Source organism: Malus domestica, chromosome 02, assembly GCF_042453785.1.
Source record: "Malus domestica chromosome 02, GDT2T_hap1".
NCBI lineage: Eukaryota > Viridiplantae > Streptophyta > Magnoliopsida > Rosales > Rosaceae > Malus > Malus domestica.
Genome location: NC_091662.1, coordinates 26,491,191 through 26,512,195, shown reverse-complemented (window position 1 = coordinate 26,512,195; position 21,005 = coordinate 26,491,191). Strand labels below are relative to the sequence as shown.

General features: G+C 39.1%; 2 protein-coding genes across 9 annotated transcripts; both read left to right on the top strand.

Moving 5' to 3' along the window:
- Positions 1–3,056: 3,056 nt before the first annotated feature.
- Positions 3,057–12,113, top strand: LOC103406650 (eukaryotic translation initiation factor 4G-like). Of its 8 annotated transcripts, none has more exons than XM_070817320.1 (11): positions 3,057–3,262; positions 3,365–3,571; positions 3,822–3,958; positions 4,156–4,305; positions 4,521–4,594; positions 4,716–4,772; positions 5,221–6,585; positions 6,681–6,735; positions 6,772–9,781; positions 11,317–11,508; positions 11,609–12,113. In XM_070817320.1, exons 2-11 carry the CDS (start codon positions 3,411–3,413, stop codon positions 11,937–11,939), a joined length of 5,532 nt encoding a protein of 1,843 aa, XP_070673421.1. In that variant the 5' UTR covers positions 3,057–3,262; positions 3,365–3,410; the 3' UTR covers positions 11,940–12,113. The 8 variants fall into 8 exon arrangements, with proteins under 8 accessions (XP_070673421.1, XP_017180831.2, XP_070673425.1 ...); XM_070817324.1 differs by having other exon boundaries at positions 3,074–3,262; positions 4,186–4,305; XM_070817323.1 differs by having other exon boundaries at positions 3,081–3,308; positions 3,405–3,571.
- A 2,108-nt stretch (positions 12,114–14,221) lies between these two features.
- LOC139191582 (uncharacterized) lies at positions 14,222–15,397 on the top strand. The gene is made up of 2 exons (XM_070812499.1): positions 14,222–14,575; positions 14,645–15,397. Exons 1-2 carry the CDS (start codon positions 14,222–14,224, stop codon positions 15,395–15,397), a joined length of 1,107 nt encoding a protein of 368 aa, XP_070668600.1.
- The last annotated feature ends 5,608 nt before the right edge of the window (positions 15,398–21,005 follow it).

The window sequence follows — 21,005 nt, the reverse complement described above, 5'->3', positions numbered from 1 at the left end:
TGTTCATTAATAAGTCACATTCTGAATTTATGATTGTTGTAGTATATGTCGATGACATGAACCTTATCGGAACTCCTGAAGAGTTCGCGAAAACTACCGTGCACCTGAAGTCGGAATTTGAGATGAAAATCTAGGTAAGACTCGATACTATCTTTGTCTCGAGATAAAGCATTGTTCGGATGGAATTCTAGTACATCAATCGAACTACACCCAGAAGGTGTTGCGCCGCTTTAATGAGGATAAAGTGAAGCCTTCGAGTACTCCTATGGTCGTTTGTTCACTAGATGCAAAACAAGATCCCTTCCGTCCGAAGGAAGATGATGAAGAGATTTTGGATCCTAAAGTTCCTTATCTAAGTGTGCTAGACGCTTTATTGTACTTAGCTCAATGCACTAGACCCGACATCTCTTTCGCTGTTAATCTTCTAGCAAGATACAGTAATGCACTTACACGTAGACACTGGACTGGCGTGAAAGACATCTTCCGTTACCTTAAGGGTACTATGGATTTGGGCTTGTTCTATCTCTACGAATCCTCGAATGATGCCGCACCATATGCTCCTCGAGTTGATTCTTGCCTTGTTGGTTATGCCGACACAGGATACTTATCTGATCCGCACAAGGCGCGCTCTCAAACGGGTTATGTCTTTACCGTTCGAGGCACCGCAATATCTTAAAGGTCAACTAAACAGACCTTAGTTTCCATTTCGTCTAACCATGTTGAAATTCTCGCCTTACATGAAGCAACTCGGGAATGCTTTTGGTTGAGAGCAGTAGTGGGCCATATTCGAAGCTCTTGCAATCTTCATCTCGTCGTTGATGTCCCGATGATGATATTTGAAGACAATGTAACTTGCATCGAACAGCTCAAGAAGGGTTACATCAAAGGAGACAACACTAAACACATTGCGCCGAAGTTTTTCTTTACACATCAACAACAAGAGCATCAGAAGATTGAAGTCATGAAAATCCGTTCACAAAACAATCTGACCAACCTCTTCACCAAATCACTGCCAAAGACGACGTTTTAGAAGCTTGTTCATGGAATTGGTATGCGTAAACTTTTTGAGTTGTAACTTTGCTATTTCTCTTTGGAATTATGTCAAACAGAGGGGGAGTATCCTGTAGATACTTGCTTGATCTTAATGTACTCTTTTTCCCTATGATTAGGGGCATTTTTCCCACTGGGTTTTTGCTACCTAACTAGGTTTTAACGAGGCACCCACCTTTGGCTAGTCATATCCCTGATGACGTCCCGTAGACGTTTCTTTGACTTTTGCATTTCTCATGCATTTTTCCTTAGACTATGGATTTTGTCCCTTCTCGGGTTTTTGTCATAGCCTTAAGGTTTTTTAGTGAGACTTACTACTTATGCAAGTTCCTACCTTATGGAGAATAAGAGTTGTTCCTTGGAATCAGTGTCGATGAGTCGACTTCCTCAACTTCTGGATGATGCTAAATCTACCTTGAGTATTTACACACTCAAGGGGGAGTGTTGTAAACAATCCTAGTTTAAGTGTGATTATGTAAATCCCAGATTAGATTTGATTCTAGTTATCATTTCCTATTACAACTTGTATTACTTGGGGAAGAAGGAATATCTTCTCTCCTTTTACTACTATAAATAAAGGCACAATGTAGGAGGGATAACAACACACATTCCCCTGCAATTCTACAAACACATCTCTCTTTTCTCTCTTCCCTTGCCGCCTGCCCTCTTTAATATTGTCATATAAAATAGGCCACAACAGTTTTATGTTGTTTAATGTTACTTAATGTTATTTAATGTTGTTTTATGTTGTTAAATATTTTTTTAATGTTGTTTAAGTTTAATGTTATTTAATGTTGTTTAATGGCTTTGGTAGTTATAGGAAGAAAAAAAAAATTGAATTTTAAAATTTAAAAAAAAATTGTAAAAAAAAAAATTCAAATTTAACGGCTAGTTGACGTTGGCAAGTAGTCGTTGGATTCAAATACTTGGGCTGGCCTAAGGCTAGCTGGCTGGCTCATTTTGGCTAGCCGATTGGCCTGATTCCTCTTTTTTGGCCCGGTGGGGCCCACGAGTCTTTTGGCCTAGCCCTTGGTTGGATACAATTTTCGTGTCATTTCGGGCTATTTTCGGCCCTCTAGCCGGATCGGTTGGAGATGGCCTAACCCCCAAAATACACATCAGGGAGAGGTTTTAGGCCCAAATTTTGGGGTTTTTTTTTTTAATTTTATTTATTTGTTATTTCTCAACCCTCTTGGAATAGCCTAAGGGAGAGATATGCACAATTTTTTTTTGTTAGACTAAGATGCTTCACTAAAACACCATATGAAGATATAATGGACACCTCAAAACGGTTCATCTAAAACACAAACGTAAATATCAAGACACACAAGCTAAGAAAAATCACAACAACAAAATAAACATAATCACATAGAGAGATACCAAATTAAAATTCAAGTGAACAATAAAAATAGCAATAATGTGATTCAAATTTGCATTTAGCAAAAATCGAACCTAAGACTTCTCACTTACAAGTGAAGAGGAATACCACTAGACCTCTCATTTAAATTTGTATGAGTTTAACTTTTGGCCGAATTAATTGTCGAACTTTCATTAAATTGATCAAGTAGTGTGTGTGACATTTATACGTGTTAATCTGTAAGTCACATTTACAATATATTAACAAACTAAAACAACTCAATTACAAATAAAAAAAAAATCACGAGACTATATGACTAAGTGGCCGCGGGGACACTAGAAAATTAAAAGGGCGCGACTAATCTTTTTATGTTTTTGTCATTATTTTAGGTTGCTTGGTGAGGTGGGTTACACAACAGTGTACTCTGTGAGTCTCTAGGGTATTGAAGGAGAGAGGAAAGAAAATTTGAATGGTAAGAATGAATTGTAAAAAGTAAAAATATTTAAAAGGAGAGGAAATTGAACGGTAATTAAAAGAATTTGTAATTAAAATAAAATAAAAAACGAAAAGAGAGGGGCAAAAACGAACAAGACCCATTCGATTTTCTGATTTCCGATCTCCTAAAGAACCTACCTTTTGACCGCCTGACGGGTTCAGTTTGTTACCACAAACAATTACCCTCTCTCTCTCTCTCTCTCTCTCTCCCCTCCCCCTTCCCCTTCTCTCCCTTACCAAAAACACCAAAACAACTCTCTCTCTCTCTCTCCCTCCCCTTTCCTTTCTCTCTCTGTTTAAGTTCTTCTCTCATGGTTTCTCAATAAAACCCTTATCTTTCTCCACACTCTCACTCTCCAGGTACTGCAATCAGACCCCGATCACTCTCTTAATCACTCGCTTTACGGTACGATTTTCGGTTAATTAGGTTTGGCGTTTGTGGATCTGCGTGTTTGGTTGCAGAGAAATTTTTGCGGAAAAGTTAATTGGGAATTAATCGTAGGAATATATGTCCTTCAATCAATCAAGGTCGGATAAGAACGAGACGCAGTACCGGAAAACAGGGCGATCGGCTAGCTCTAATCAGCAGCACAGGGGATACTCATCCGCTTACCCTAAGGGCACCGCCGCCGCCGGTGGGCCCGCCCCTTCCATCTCCTCCAACCGCAGGTATGCATATATGCATATATATATATATATACATACATATATATATATCTGTGTGTCTGTATCGTATCTACTTATTTGCATTTGTGTCCCTGTGTAGGGTTTGTTTCTGATCAGTTATACTTCACTTTTAACAATCTATGCAATTATATTGCTTTGGATTGTGATTTTAAATTTGTGTTCTTTTTATACGTTTCGGAATTTATGAGATGTTGGAAATTAGGGTTTGATGATTTTTATTTTAAATATTCAGTTCTAGGAAGTATAATAACAATGCACAAGGAGGGCAATCCAGGGCAAGTGGTTACGTAAATCCTCAGGATTTCGGTAGTGCTTCTGCACAACATGGCAGTGTACAAAATGGAGCCCATGTACAGCCCCAATTGCATGGTACAGATTTCAAAATTTCAGTTCTCTTTCAGTCAAAAAATTTATGTGATATTATCGTGATTGTTTTGTAGGGTTTTATGGTTAGTTGAAGGAGTATAGGAGTATGAGATAAATGGGTTCTCTTTTACAATCTGTTTTGCCTATTTTGTTTGATTTTCATTTCCTTGCAATGTTTTCCTGCGATTGATTTAATGTAGGAGGTTCTGATGCACCCGTTGCAAACACAGCTCCCCAGACAGCTGAAGCATCAGCCCCTCAGAGAAGCTCCCGAACTGTTCCAAAGGCTCCAACTTCTCAATCTGCCTCTGTGGCATCTGACACAAGAACACCCACTACACCAGCGAAGCGTAAGTTCACACTCTGGACCATGGATTTTGTTGTACTCGCTGTTGGGGAATATTGGCATATTTTCAGTGTTAAATAGCAACATTATGATGTCAATGCTAGATTCTCTTGGCAGTGTTCTCCCAAATAGGCAATTTAATAATGATTTTAACGTGCTGATATATGATATATTGATAAATGCAAGCATTCAGGTTTTAACTTTTTCTGTTGGTTTTAGCCCCAGGAGATGCAACCAAGGGCTTTGCCTTTCAGTTTGGGTCTATAAGCCCTGGTTTGATGAATGGGATGCAGGTATTGTTATATGCTAATTGCTTGCGAACACTTGATGTATATTCTGAAATTTCCTGTATTTCTACGTGATGAACAAATTTATAGCATGTTTTTAAAAGCGGAAATGTTGTGTTCCTTGTAGATTCCTGCTCGAACCAGCTCAGCTCCCCCAAATTTGGATGAGCAGAAACGTGATCAGGTTAGCATATTTTCCTTTTCTCTTATCTTCCTACTTATTTTTTTGGGAACTTTAATGAAAAGCTCTCAGTACTGTTCATTTTAACGAAAAACCACATTTTTATACTAAAAAGTCAATCCTGGTACTATTCACTTTACCTTTTATTTTGTCCTTATTGTTAAAACTCAAAGTTTTCAAGCCCTTTTCATTAGTTTTCCCTATTTTTGAATGAATAGTCTGATGGGTTCAACTGCACATGACTCTTTGACAGAATATCTGTACAGTAGTTCATTTCTTCCTATTATGTCCTTCTCTTCGCTAATATAATGAAATAGTATTCTTTGTATTTGTATTTAAATGTTATTTAATTTCAATGAGTAATTCCGCATCCTTGGGCAGTTTTTATGGCTGATTACACTTTTTACTTTTGTTTATTTGTGAAATCATTGTGTCATGTTTGAGCATGCAGGTGCGTTATGATTCTTTTAGAGCTGTGCCTTCAGTGCCAGTCCCTACGGTTCCTAAGCAGCAGTTACCAAGGAAAGATTCAGCTTCCATTGATCAACCTAATGCTACTGAGGTTCATATGGTAGCCAAGGTTAAAAAGGATGAGCAAGTCTCACATGCACCCCCTACTAGTCAAACTCAGAAACCTTCTACTCATCCAATGGCGGGGATGTCCATGCCAATGCCATTTCATCAGCCACAGGTTCCGGTGCAATTTGGTGGCCCCAACCAGCAGATCCAATCTCAGAGTATGATTGCCAGTTCACTTCAAATGCCAATGCCTATGCAATTACCAATTGGTAGTAGTCAAGTACAGCAGCCAGTGTTTGTTCCAGGTCACCAGCCCCATCCAATGCAGCCCCAGGGAATTATACATCAGGGACCAAACCTGACTTTTACCTCCCAAATGGGTCCTCAGATACCTCAGATAGGCAACTTGGGGATCAGCATGGCGTCACAATACCCCCAACAACAGGGTGCGAAGTTTGGTGGCCCTCGTAAAACTCCTGTCAAGATTACACATCCAGATACACATGAAGAGTTGAGGCTTGATAAACGAACAGATTCATATTCGGATAGTGGGCCATCAGCCCCCAGGACTCACCCTAGTATTCCTCCTCAATCGCAGCCTCTACCATCATTTGCACCTCCTCATACTACCCACTTTTATGCCAATTCTTACAATCCCAGTTCCCTATATTATCCGGCTCCAAGTTCTCATCCCTTAACTAGTAGTCATTTGCCACCCAATTCACAAGCACCGAGGTTCAGCTATCCAGTGAGCCAGGGTTCCCAACCTGTGCCTTTCATTAATCCATCATCACATAATACCCTGCCTGTAAGCAAGTCTGGGTCCCTTGTGCACAATATGGTGGATCCACCTAACCAGGAACACGCACGCGATGTACATAATATAAGTGCCTGTGTTCCATCAGCAACTATTCCTGTTGTAGTTAAACCACCTGCTGGAACTGTTGGAGAGAAGGCTATCGACCCATTGCCAAACAGCTCAACTGCTGTTGAAAAAGGTGAATTATCGAAGCCTTTGAGACAATCGGGAGAAGTTATCCAATCTGCAGGTGACCAAAACATCCTCAAATCATTGACGGTGATGGAAAAAGTATCTGCAAGTGGACCTGCTACTGCTTCAGTTGAAAAACAGGTATCAAATCCTTTGTCCTCTTCTTCAGTTGCTCCAACTGAGGAGTCTGTGCCAGTTGTGACCACCACTGAACCCAGAAGAAAGGAAACTCTTAGTCGGTCCAACTCAATTAAAGATCAGCAAAAGAAGACAGGGAAGAAAGGAAATGTTCAACCACAGCTTCAGGTACTTATTTTCTGTACTTTCAGATAACCTTCCATTTTCTTTTCTTTAGCGTTAGCTTTTAAATTTGTGTCTTCATTTTACACCCTTGATGACAGGTTGTTGGGCAGTCTAGCTCTACATCAAGCGTTCCGTCTCATTGTGCACAACATGGTATACCTTCTAGTAGTGATGTTTCTGGAACTGTAGAAGCTAATACAACTCTTGCTCCAGTAAGCAGTGCATCTGTGTCAGAGTCAGCGAAGGAACCACTGTCAGATGTTAGTGCTCCTACTGATCGTTCTGAATCAAAGACTGAAGCTATTGGGGAAGGCACTATTCCCATCGCTTCTGAAATATCTGGTCCTGGGATGATTATTGGTACTTCAGATTCTGTTCAACGTAGTCAACTAGACAATTCTTTACAACCAGATGAACAAGGACAACTTGACTTGACGGGGGCAGAAAAACAGGCAGAACGAAGTTTGTCTGGAAATTACAAACAGGATACTAAAGGTCATGGTATTTCTGCGGATTCTATTTCCGTAGAACCTCTGGAATCTGCTAAAGTACCTGCAGAGCATTCTGTTGTGAAGGCAACAGCTAAAGAAAGTACAGTTGCAACCTCAGACCCTGCACAAGGAGGACAGGGCCAATATGAAAGTCTCCATGCAGAATCTGACGGAATGGATGCCTCTTTAAGCGGAAGTGATAGAATGGGTGGCAATGAAGTTTCTTTTTCAAAACCCAGCAAATTAGAGCAGCATTCTGCTTCTGTTCAAACTACCGAACTTTCAGGCAGAACTTCAAAAACTGAAGGTACATGTGAGGAGAATATTGGTGTTGGTGGGGGAAATATTGAGAATATTGGTAGTGGTGGGGATTCTCTTACAGTGTCAGGCTTCAGGGACAAACATGAACTGAGTAGAACTAAGAGTACTATTTCAAAGGGGAAGAAGAAAAGAAAAGAATATCTGTCTAAGGCAGATGCTGCTGGCGTGACCTCTGATCTTTATGGGGCATACAAGAACCCTGAAGAAAAGAAGGGTATTGAAGACACCGAAAGTACTATGACCAGTTTAATTTCAAAGCAGGTAGCTATTGATGCTCCTCAGCGAGATGTTTTAGGGGGGGAGAGAGATGCACCAGTTAAAGTTGAGCCAGAGGATTGGGAAGATGCTGCTGACATCTCTACCCCAGAACTGGAAACCTCAGATACTGGAGAGCAGGTCCATGGAGTGGAGGATTCTGACAAAGATGGACATGAACATGGGGCGAATAAATATTCCAGAGATTTCCTTTTGAAGTTTTCTGTGCAATTTACTGAGCTTCCAAAAGGTTTTGAAATTATGCCTGATATAGCAGAGATCTTGAATGCTAATGTGAATACTGCTCCTTATGATTCACTCCCTAGTCCGGGAAGAATTATTGACAGGCAAGGAGGGGCCGCAAGACTTGACCGTCGCGGAAGTGGATTGATGGATGATGATAGATGGAATAAGGGAGCTGCTGTCCGAACTGCCCAAGGGCCAAATTTTGGTGTTTTGAGGAATCCACGTGCACCAGCACCAGTTCAGCAGCATGTTAGAGGGATCCTGCCTGGGCCTGCTCACTCTGCTGGCCATCAGGGAGGGATGCAAAGAAATAATTCTGATGCTGACAGGTGGCAGAGAGCTACGAATTTTCAACCAAAGGGCTTGATGCTATCTCCTCATACTCCATTACAGGTGATGCACAAAGCTGACAGGAAGTATGAGGTGGGTAAAGTGAGTGATGAAGAGCAGGCCAAGCAAAGGCAGTTAAAGGCTATACTAAACAAGTTAACTCCACAAAATTTTGAAAAACTTTTCGAGCAAGTAAAAGCTGTTAATATAGATAATACAACGACTCTAACTGGTGTCATTTCACAGATCTTTGACAAGGCTCTTATGGAGCCTACTTTCTGTGAGATGTATGCTAACTTCTGTTTTTATCTTGCCGGAGAGTTACCTGATTTCAGTGAAGACAATGAAAAGATTACTTTTAAGAGATTGCTTTTGAACAAGTGCCAGGAGGAATTTGAGAGGGGAGAAAGAGAGCAAGAGGAGGCCAATAAGGCTGATGAGGAGGGTCAGGTGAAACAGTCTAAAGAAGAAAGAGAGGAGAAAAGAATTAAAGCGCGAAGACGAATGTTGGGTAATATTAGATTAATTGGGGAGCTTTACAAAAAGAAAATGTTGACCGAGAGAATAATGCACGAATGCATTAAAAAGTTGTTAGGTCAGCAACAGACTCCAGATGAGGAAGATATTGAAGCTTTGTGCAAACTAATGAGCACAATTGGGGAGATGATTGATCATCCGAAGGCCAAGGAGCACATGGATGCATATTTTGAAAGAATGAAAAGCTTATCGAATAACATGAAATTATCTTCTAGAGTTAGGTTCATGTTGAAGGACGCAATTGATTTGAGAAAGAATAAATGGCAGCAGAGGAGGAAAGTTGAAGGACCAAAAAAGATTGAGGAAGTGCACAGAGATGCTGCACAAGAACGGCAGGCACAGTCTAGTAGGCTGGCCCGTGGTCCTGGAATCAACCCATCAGCTAGAAGGGGGCCTCCTATGGAATTCAGTCCGAGAGGATCGACTATGTTATCTTCACCTAATGCCCATATGGGTGGTTTCCGTGGGATGCCTGCTCAGGCTCGTGGTTATGGCAGTCAGGATGCCCGCACAGATGAAAGACATTCTTATGAGAGTAGGACCTTGTCAGTTCCCTTGACTCAAAGACCCATTGGTGATGATTCTATTACTTTGGGTCCCCAGGGTGGTCTTGCCAAAGGAATGTCCATCAGAGGACCACCATCAATGTCAGCTGCTCCTTTGGCTGAGATGCCTCCCACTGCTGGAGACTCTAGGAGGATGACTGCTGGTTCGAATGGTTTCAGTTCTCTTTCAGAGCGGACAACTTACAATCCAAGGGAGGATCTTGTGCCAAGATATATGCCAGATAGATTTTCAGGTCCAGCTGCTTATGATCAGTCAAGTGCGCCAGAGCGTAATTTAAATTTTGGTGGTAGGGACCCTAGGGGTTCAGATCGTAGTTTTGATAAAACTCTTCCAACTTCACCACCCACACGTGCACATGGAGCAGCTTTAACACAAAATGTTCCATCAGAAAATGTGTTGACTGAAGACCATCTTAGAGATAAGTCTTTGGCAGCAATTAAAGAATTTTACAGGTATATTCTTATTTTTGAGAGAGCAGTCCTTTCTCAGTACTCTTTTTTTAGGTTAAGAAATTCTTGTCTCATGCATGCTTTAGACTGTTCTAATTTTTTTTATTTTTTTATTTTCTTAGTTCAATGCATCTTTCAGATGTCATAGTTCTCTGCTTGAAAAAAGTCTGCCTAATTTTCTTAATGTGAGTGTGTATTCAATTCTTGAAAGGAAAATGGGGCATGGTTCTGTGCCTGGGGAATGGATAGGATTTAGGAGCAATGGTTGGTCATCTTCCAATTATTTTGGTCAACTTCAAGTTGCATAAATAGAATTGAGATTGTTCGTCTCTGGCATTGAATGGACCCCACAGATGATACAGGGAAAAGGAAAAAAAAAACAATAAAAGTGAAGGAGTTGAGTTAGTTGTGATGGATTTTGTTGTGAGATTACTTGTATACTATGTTATAAAGTGGTAGAGACAATTTGTTCGGAGTCTCAGAAATGTAGCTGGTGTCAGAATATGGGGTCCATGAGCCAAGCTCAAGTGGCATGGGATGAGTGAGGTGTGGGTAGAGGTCCTAAGTTCAAATATTTGTGTTAGAAAAGAAAATAAAAGAATGTAGGCCAAAGACAGTGATTTCTATCTATTCTAACATTCCTCTGGTAACCAACTCATCTTTAATTGTTAGATCTCAGTTGGAAAATTCACTTCCTGTGCAGTTGGCCAGTTGTTTTAGTTGCTGTCTTAGTTAAACCGCATGCTTGAAATTGTTTAAATGTTTATGTTTTTTCACATCTATTGAAAAATATACTATAGGGTTTCTGTGCATAAGTTACACAGATGTAGAAATAAATAAGTTTGGATTATTTTAGCATGTAACAGGGTTTTATGCTGTTGAAGGTGAAAATCTTTTTATCAATTTCATGTATGTCTTATTTTATTAGGGTTATCTGCCCTCTTTATTTTTTGCCGAATTTAGTGTTGTGCATTCATGGATATTGAGAAACCTTGGGAAGTTGTTTTGCATGGAGTTGTAGTACAACATTTAAACTGTTACCATGGAAACTTGAATGCAGTGAGTGCAATGACAATTAATGTGATGTCTAAATGTGCTTATTTGATCGTGACCAGTCTCCTTTTTTTCCCCCTCTTTCTCCTTACCATATTAAAACAACTCATTCTTGCCCTGATGCATGATGCTCGCAATCTTTGACATTAAGGATTTAATATATATTGTTGATGTTCAACCATTGGCTTTCCAAGAACTCGTCTTAGATGATGTTATACATATATGTGGTTTGTGTATTTTAATTATATACTTTCGGAAAAGCAAGCAGAATTGTTCTAGAAGTATGGATCCATTTTGGAATAGGTCTGCAGTGTTTTATTTTTTCGTTTTACACACCTAATATATGGTTTATGTTGACAATTATAACTGTAGCATTGTCTTTTGATGGGTGTGATGTATTATAGAACTTCTGATATGTTATCTGATAACTCTCGTTAAGATTTTTCATATGCTCTTCCTTAATTTTGTTTCGTTCATATTTTCAGTGCTCGAGACGAGAATGAGGTTGCTTTATGCATTAAAGAATTGAACTCACCAAGCTTCCATCCGTCAATGATCTCTCTTTGGGTCACAGACTCTTTTGAGAGGAAGGATGCAGAGAGAGATCTCTTGGCAAAGCTTATAGTCAACCTTACAAACCATGATGGAACATTTAGTCAATCTCAGCTCATCAAAGGGTAGGGAAAGTTCACGTCTGCATTTGGTTATTGACATTGCTTGTCTTCTCGGTGTTGTGCATTTTTCTGTTATTTAATTTCTTATGTTATATCTGCCCAGGTTTGAAACTGTTCTGTCAACCTTAGAGGATGCCGTGAATGATGCTCCGAGAGCACCAGAGTTTCTTGGCCTTATCTTTGCCAAAGTCATTTTAGAAAATGTCGTTTCCTTGAATCAGATTGGCCAATTAATACGTGAAGGTGGAGAGGAGCCAGGGCATCTTCTGGAAGTTGGGCTTGCAGGCAACGTTCTTGGGAATGTATTGGAGATTATCATGTCAAAGAAAGGAGATAGCGGTTTGAACGAGATCTGCAAGGCCTCCAACTTACGGTTGGAGACTTTTCGGCCCCCAGATCCTCTCAAATCAAGGTTACTAGAGAAATTTATTTAGAGATTAGTGATGCTCGTTGTAATCGTGTTAGAAGGAATTTATCTAATGGGATGGGGAGGGGATGGGATGGGGGGTAATCATTCTCCATGTTTTAATGTTATTTCTGAACAATATTTACTGCAGTTATGAACGGTTCAATTGAGCATCAAATTTCTAGCCCCCATTTAATTGCTCTTTCTGGGTATCTTTGTTATCCTAATTAGTAATTAGTGTGTTTTTCCTTGTAATCATGGCTACTTTGTAGATCGGAATGCTCGATCGATTTCTTCCGTCGGTTTCTGTAAGCTATTTTTGTTGATTCCAGTTGAAGCCTTGAAACGGGAAAAAGAACCTGAAAAAGTTGATAGAATATGTCTAGGTTTCAATTTTGTTCAATAAAGTCGATCGGCATAGGTTTTGATTCTTTCCAACAAGTTGATAGTTTGTACTGTTCAATAAAGCCGATCGGCATAGGTTTCGATTCTGTCCAATAAAGTTGATTGACTAAATTTAAAGTCGATTGATTGAGTTTAGGATTAAAATAGGTTCAGTTTTTTTGTTCCAAACAAAGCGTGAGCACGTGTTCAGTTTTCGATTTCGTACAAACCGAGACCAAAGGGCTTTTATGGTTCCTCATAGACCCGGCAATTTCTGGCACGACACGAAAATAACAGGTTTCGGATCATCACGATAACTGATCGGGTCATTATCGGGTGACCCGTTAAAAAAAAATTATTTTGATAATTTTAAAGTTTAATTACTAAAAAATTTATTATAAAATACAATAACCATATTAATATATACAATATATTCTATATTAAATATATAGTTTTGTATTATTATTCTATATAAGTTAAAAAAAAAGTTTTAGTCATTATTGATTTTTATTATGAGAGTTCCTTATTATCATTACTAGGATAAATTTTACTTAACATATTGTTGTCCAAAATTAAAATAAGGAGAAGTTAGATTCGCATAATTCTTTTTACTACTCCATTGATTAAAATCCTATTCATTTTCAATTTTTAATCAAGGTCCTTGGGTATTAATAACATCATTAATTATTTGAATAATAAACTATTTTTATTTTTAAATATATTCCTTTAGTGTTAAAAATGTTACAATTAGTATATTTGACACACTCTGACCGAGGCCAAGTCATGCTGGCTGGTCACGTGAGAGTGACGTAGCCATGTGTACAGTGCGGAAGCGATAAAGATAGCAATTATACGAATAATTAAAAACCACATTACTATAGTGCACTTCTAAACAGAAAGTACAACAATAACACTCCTAGTCAGAGCATAAAGTCTAGGTGCAATTCAGTAGGACAAGTAGTAGTTATACAGTACCAGGAATGTCCTAATATTATTTAGACAAGTCAGAACAGCCTACGTCCTCGAGCCACCAACAGCAAGCTTACTTGAAGCCTGGAGGGGTGCAAAACAGAAAACGTGAGTGGACAAAAACAAATGTTTTACAAAATCATTTCATTTATCAATATATTAACCCCTCGCTGTAAAACATGTATAATTTTCCCAGAATCAAGATACAAGCATATACATATATATATCTGAAATCATATCAATTCAATTCCTGCTTCACATAATCATATTCATATGAATGTCATGCCAAAATGTAACAAAGTAAACAATCCAGGTAATAATAAATTCAGAGAAATATGATATGTAGCCGGAACTTTTGTGGTAGTCTGTACGGCTGAATTTATAGCTCAAACTCAATTTAGTCGGAGTCACTACTATTGTTAGAGTATGTGTTAGTGAGTGTAGGATTGTTACACTTGTCACAATATTAGGAGTTGTAGGATGATTAGGTAGTTAAGTATGTTGTGTATAAATAGTGATGTGCATTGCATTACTTGCTGATTAAGGAAAATCATATTCAACTTCTCTCTCTCTATCTCTCTCTCTCTCTCTCTCTCTCTCTCTCTCTCTCTCTCTCTCTCTCTCTCTCTAAAACTGTTCTTCATAGATCATAGATCTTTCATTGATATTGGTTAACATGGTATCAATCGCCTCTAATGCTTGCGCGTGATACTTTGATCCGTCTTCTTGCTTCCGCTGTCTTCGATTTTGTCTTCGGCTGCCTCTGATTTATGTTTCTTGATTCTCAAGGATTTCTTCGTCTTCGTACATCTACCTTGTTTAGGGTTTCGCTCGACCCTGTGTGGTGGTTGATCTTTCTTTGATATCTCTCTAGCGTGTGCACTCCAAGTGTTTGTGATTTGTTCTTAGTGAAGTTTTTCTTGCACAGTGATCGGATTTGGTTTTTTTTCTGCGACAATGGTGACTGCTGCTCAGCTTACGATTCTTCAATCTCCAATTACGTCCCTCATTTCTACAATTTCCACATCTGTGAATGTGCAATTAGATGATTCCAACTATCTGAATTGGCACTTTCAGATGCAACTTATGCTTGAAAGCAATGGCATTATGAGATTTGTTGATGGTTCCAATCCCTACCCTATGCCCGGTGCTTTTGGTATTAATTCTTCTGACTCTTCTACTTCTGATAAATGTGATGAGTTGTTAGTATGGAAAATTCATGATAGGGCTGTTATGCAACTTATTACTGCGACCTTGTCCCCGGTTGCTATGTCTTGTGCGATTCGTAACACAAGCTCCAAAGATCTTTGGGTTCGTCTTAAAGAACAATTTTCCACTGTGTCAAGAACTAGCATATTTCATATGAAGTCTAATTTGTAGAACATCAGAAAAGGGTCTGATAATGTCAGTCAGTATTTACATAAAATCAAAGAGGCTAGGGATTACTTGGCAGCTGCAGGGGTTTATTTTGCTGATGAAGACATTGTCATTTTAGCCTTGAATGGACTCCCTCCTGAGCATAATACCTTTAGATGTGTGGTTCGGGGTAGAGAAAGTGTGATTTCTCTTAAAGAGTTTCGATCACAATTATTGGCTGAAGAAAGTATTGTGGATAATGTTTCTGTTGCTCCTGCTTATCTCTCTGCTATGGCTGCTAACTCTGGACCTCCGATGTCTCCAGCACCATTCCTTCAGCAGTCTAATGGGTCTCATGTTCAATCTTCCTATCTTAATAGTGGTTACAAGTCCTTCAATAGGAACAAGGGCAAGAGCAAGTTTAATCAAGGTCAGAGGTCCTTTACCCCAAAACCTCAGCTTTACACACAGACTCATATGTTGCCTACTCCAACTCCTGGTGTTCTTGGTCATTCTCCAGGTCAATATTGTTCTTCTCCATCTGCCCTTCTTATTCCTACATGCCAATTGTGCAATAGTGAAGGTCATACTGCACCATTTTGTGGTTCTAAACCTCCTGAGAGGTCTAAATGTCACATCTGTGGCAAATCAAACCATTCTACATGGTGCTATTTTTACAATGACAAAGGCCCAAATTATATTGGTGGTGGTTCCTATCAGAGTTATCTTCCGATGTCTTCTCAGACTTGTGGACGCAATCCTTCTCAACAGTTCTAATCTTAGCCATCTTCTATGCATGCTATGCATACTATGGTTAACCCGTCTCAGTCATCTCCATCTCAGGGCCTTCCTCAAGTCTGGCTCACTGACTCTGGTGCCACAAATCATATGACTGCCGATCTATCCAACTTGTCCTTGGCGACTCCTTATCCATCCAATGACACGATTCAAACTGCCAATGGTGAAGGTTTGTTAGTATCTCATATTGGTCACTCTGTTATTAACACCAGAGTGAAACCGATAAACTTGAATTATGTCCTTTATGTTCCAAAATTGTCCCAAAACTTGTTGTCAGTACATCGATATGCTTGGATAACAAATGCTACTTGATTTTTGATGCATTTTGCTTTTGGATTCAGGACAAGGCCACGGGGAAGATTCTCTACAAAGGGATGTGCAGTAATGGACTATATCCTATTCCTCTTGCATCTTCTCATTCTACCCTCAGCAATACATCCACCAAACCTTAAGCATATCTTGGTCAGCTAGTACTATCCTCTACTTGGCATCATAGACTTGGTCACCCTTCCAATAAAATTGTTACATTGATGTTGCAAAAGGCTCATATTCATTGTAAACAGGTCTCTTCCCCAGTCATGTGTCATAGTTGTCTACAAGGAAAGTTTTGTAAACTTCCTTTTCACCACAGTGTTCATAAATCTGTACAACCATTTCACACCATACATAGTGACCTTTGGGGTTCTTCTCCTTGTACTTCCAAAGATGGATATAGGTACTATGTGATTTTTGTTGATGAATGTACACGGCACTGTTGGTTGTTTCCATTAATCAATAAAAGTGACCTGTTCTCTGTGTTTGTTACATTCTATAACTATGTTCAAACGCAATTTTCAAGTCGTCTTTAGATTTTTCAAAGTGATGGGGGGGGGGGGAGAGTATGTTAGCAAACAGTTTTAATCTTTTCTTAAAGATAAGGGTATTCTTCATCAGAAATCATGTCCCTATACTCTTGAACAAAATGGATTGGCTGAGCGAAAACATAGGCACCTTATAGAAACCACAATCACTTTATTGCAGAATGCTAAGTTACCTTCCTCTTTTTGGTCATATGTTGTTCAAACTGCTTCTTATTTGATTAATCGAATGCCCACATCAGTTCTCCTTGATAAGTCTCCCTTTGAAGTTTTATTTGAGGTTGTTCCACAAATTTCCCATTTGAGAATATTTGGTTATGCCTGTTATCCCTTGTTAAAACCATATCTTAGTAACAAACTTCAACCCAAAACCATTAAATGTGTGTTTTTAGGTTATGCTTCACAATATAAAGGGTATATGTGTTATGATGTATTTGGGAACCGAACCTACATTTCTAGGCATGTTATATTTGATGAACATGATTATCCATTTCCAGCTTTATCCAAGTCCCAGTCCTACCATCCACCTTATGTGATGTCTCTACCTTCATATCTCTTACCTACTGTCACAAACAATAATGTGGTTGTTCTACCTGTGTCCCATGTCACTTCCAACATTGATCCACCTCATACAGTTAGTAATTCTATTGAGTCATGTCTTTCAACATCACAACCATCCCCCTTGGCATCCTCATCTTCTCCATTTGTCCCACCCTCACCTCTGTCCATTACTGGTACACTTGAATCTTCTCCCTCAATCCCTGTGGTACCTGAGTCCAATGCTGAAGCAATGTCCTCTGCTCATATGCATCAAGGTTCTTCATTTCAACCTGAAGTTTTGCAAGTAGTTCTGGAGGTTCCTCCTATGAATTTGCATCCAATGCAAACCCAAAGCAAAAGTGGCATTATGAAGAAGAAGGCTTTGTTGACTACTTTACAAGAATCTGGTGGTGTTGATTTGTCTTTGGTTGAGCCACTTAACTACAAATCTGCATTAACAGTTCCTATTTGGATGAAAGCTATGACAGAAGAAATTGATGCACTTCATTCTCAAGGAACATGGAGTTTGGTGTCATTACCTACAAGCAATAATTTAGTCGGGTGCAAGTGGATATTTAAGATTAAAAAGCATGTTGATGGCTCTATTGCTAGACATAAAGCTCGGTTAGTGGCTAAGGGCTTCAGTCAAGAACCAGGTCTAGATTATGGAGAAACATTTAGTCCTGTTGTCAAGCCAACCACTGTCCGCATTGTTTTGGCTCTTACAACACACTTTGGTTAGAGTTTAAGGCAATTGGATGTCAAGAATGCATTTTTGGATGGAATTATCAATGAAGAAGTATATATGGCTCAACCTCCTGGTTTTGTTGATCCTGCTCATCCACATTTGGTCTGCAAACTTCATAAATCCTTATATGGGTTAAAACAAGCTCCCAGAGCTTGGAATGAGAGGTTTACTACATTTCTTCCTACACTAGGCTTCACAAATACATATTCTGATTCTTCCATATTTGTGAAACAAGTGCATTCTGAGATTGTTATCATGTTGTTGTATGTTGATGACATCATCATTACTGGTAGTGCATCCAATGCAATTCAGGATGTTATTGACTCTCTCACAGTTGAGTTTGAGATCAAGGACTTAGGTGATTTGCATTATTTCTTGGGAATTCAAATTTCCAAAACCAAAACTGGGTTGTTTCTGTCTCAGACCAAATATATCCAAGATTTGTTACTCAAGACAGAAATGAATGAGTCCAAACCTTGTGATACTCCCTGTCTACCTTATACCCGATTGCTTAAGGATGATGGTCAACTGTTTGGCAATCCTACTTTGTACAGAAGCATTGTGGGGGCATTGCAGTACCTTACCTTCACCAGGCCTGATATTGCATTCTTTGTGCATCAGGTCTGCCAGTTTATGCAGAATCCAATGGTTGCTCATTTCACAGCTGTGAAGCGCATACTCCGGTACCTTAAGGGAACAATGCACTTGGGACTCAATTATCATCGAGGTGATTTGACTTTAAAAGCCTTCAATGATGATGATTGGGCAGGAGACCCCAATGATCGATGATCCACTACTGGGTTTGTTGTCTTTCTTGGATCAAATCATGTGTCCTGGTCTTCTAAGAAACAGCAAACTGTTTCTCGGTCCTCTAATGAGGCAGAATATCGTGCTTTGTCTACTACTGCTGCAGAACTCGATTAGATCAAACAATTACTTGTGTTTCTGCATGTTCCTATATCTCCAGCTTCAGTATTGTTTTGTGACAATCTGTCAGCTATTGCTTTCTCCTTTAACCCAGTTCAGCATCAAAAGACAAAGCATATTGAAATCGATGTGCATTTTGTTAGGGAACAAGTGGCCACACATCAGCTATTTCTTCAGTTTGTTTCCTCCAGAGAACAGTTTGCCGATATCTTGACCAAGGGATTGAGTGCTCCTTTATTTCGAACATATTGTGACAATCTCATGCTTAGCTTATCAAAGCAAGAGATTGCAGGGGGATGTTAGAGTATGTGTTAGTGAGTGTAGGATTGTTACACTTGTCACAATATTAGGAGTTGTAGGATGATTAGGTAGTTAAGTATGTTGTGTATAAATAGTGATGTACATTGCATTACTTGCTGATTAAGGAAATCATATTCAACTTCTCTCTCTCTATCTCTCTCTAAAACTGTTCTTCATATATCATAGATCTTTCATTGATATTGGTTAACAACTATGACCTATACGGCAATGTATTGCACATAAGTCGGAACCCCTAGGCAGGGTCTGTACAACAAGGTTAGGTGAAATATAATTATGCTCAACTCTATTCTCTCATAATAGTCGGGCGATAAATCGCTAGTCACCTACGAGTCGGAACCATGAATAAGGTCTGTACGACAAGACTGTGCACTTAGGTTGGATCCAATATGAGCATATAGTGCAGGAGGTGACGTAAATAATAGGCCTGTAATTCATATCTCTGGCTAATTCACAATCACCCTAGGTGTAGCTTTATGAGCTCAACATTACTTAATCACATATCACATCATCGATGACTCACACAACCGAATATAACTTACCTAAACTTACCTGTGCCTCCACAGCACCACATTCATATATATATGCAACCATGCAATGCATACTCAAAATATAGAAGCATTTGGCATATTATTTCTAAGCATACTTTCCTTAAAAATGCATTTCTGGGAAATATATCAAGTATATAAATATATACTGAAAACAAAAGCCCACTCACTGATAAGTCGAAGGGTCGTAGCCCCCGAGTCGCCTGTGGATACGTTCGTCCTCGGGATAAGTCTCACCTATATGCGAATTAACTATAAAAACGTTATTTTTAAGCACATATACAAAACTAGCTAATAACTTCTCATACATTGCTCAAAATAGGTATATGAATATACCACAGTGATCTACACAACCTCAGGATCATCCCCATATTTTTAGAAATATTTTTGGACCTCCCACGCGCCACCACCCGCCGGCAAGGGCACGGCAAAACGCGCCCCCACGCGTGGCCCAAACCTAACGAATTCCCTAACCACCGTTAGCGAATATTCCGTTAAACCTAACAGATTCTGTCTAATCTAACTGACACCGTGAGAATATTCCGTCTTCGTCCCCGGTGAGTCGCCAGTCGTCGGAAAACTGGGTAAAATTTCAAACTCACTATTCTCACTCGTTTCTCAACCATTTTTCATGGAATTTGAACCAAATGAAAGCTTAGAGTGAGAAGAATGGTGTTATACCTATTTGAAGCTTCAAATCTCACGAAATCACGTCGGGGAAGCTTCGAAATTCTGACCAAAACTGCAACTCGACGTTTCTCGTGATCCCGACGTCCAAATTCCTCAAACGAGCTACCCCGAGACTTGTGAGGACCTCATTAAGCTTCCTATAGCTTAGAATTCCCTGAAATGCAAGGTTTTACATCCACATGAATAGTGCATGAAAATTGGGGTACGGGTTCTTGAGATTTCGAAGGGATTCTTACCTGAAATGGGTATCAATCAACTCGTAGCACCACGAGGAACACAATGGTGCACCCAAAACCTTCAATCTGTGAAGTTTGGGGTGATCTTGAAGCTTGTCCGTACGAATAGCAAGGAGAGAGAGAGTGAAACTGAGAGAGAGTGTGTACGGGGAGGAAAAGAGAGAATGAGGTTTGTGTGTGTGTGTGTGATCCATGTGGATCACCCATCCAAAACCACAAAATAATCTTTAAGTCTCAATATGTCATACACACACACGACAATTTCCCCGTCCAAGGATAAAACCATCATTTCACATTATCGAAAAATTAATTATTTGGGACGGGCTGTGACAATATTTATATTTATGGCTAAATTTTTTATCATATATTTTTATTTTTAGTTTGTACCTATTTTTAATTTGTACCAATTGTTTTTTCATTTTTAATTTGTACCCATATATTAGTTTCTTTTTGTGCCCATATTTTTTAAAATTTTATTTATGTTTGTACCCATGTGTATACCGTCACGTGACATTGTATATTTAATCAATGATAGAAAAATTACATATGGTATATTTATGTTGTATGTCTAAACTTTGTATCATATATTTATATTTTTTGTTTGTTCCCACTTTTAATTTGCAACATTTTTTTTAATTTGTAGTATTTTATTTTTAGTTTTATTTTGTACCCATGTATTCATTTCTTTAAGCGCCTATATTTTTTAAAAATTCATTTGTACTC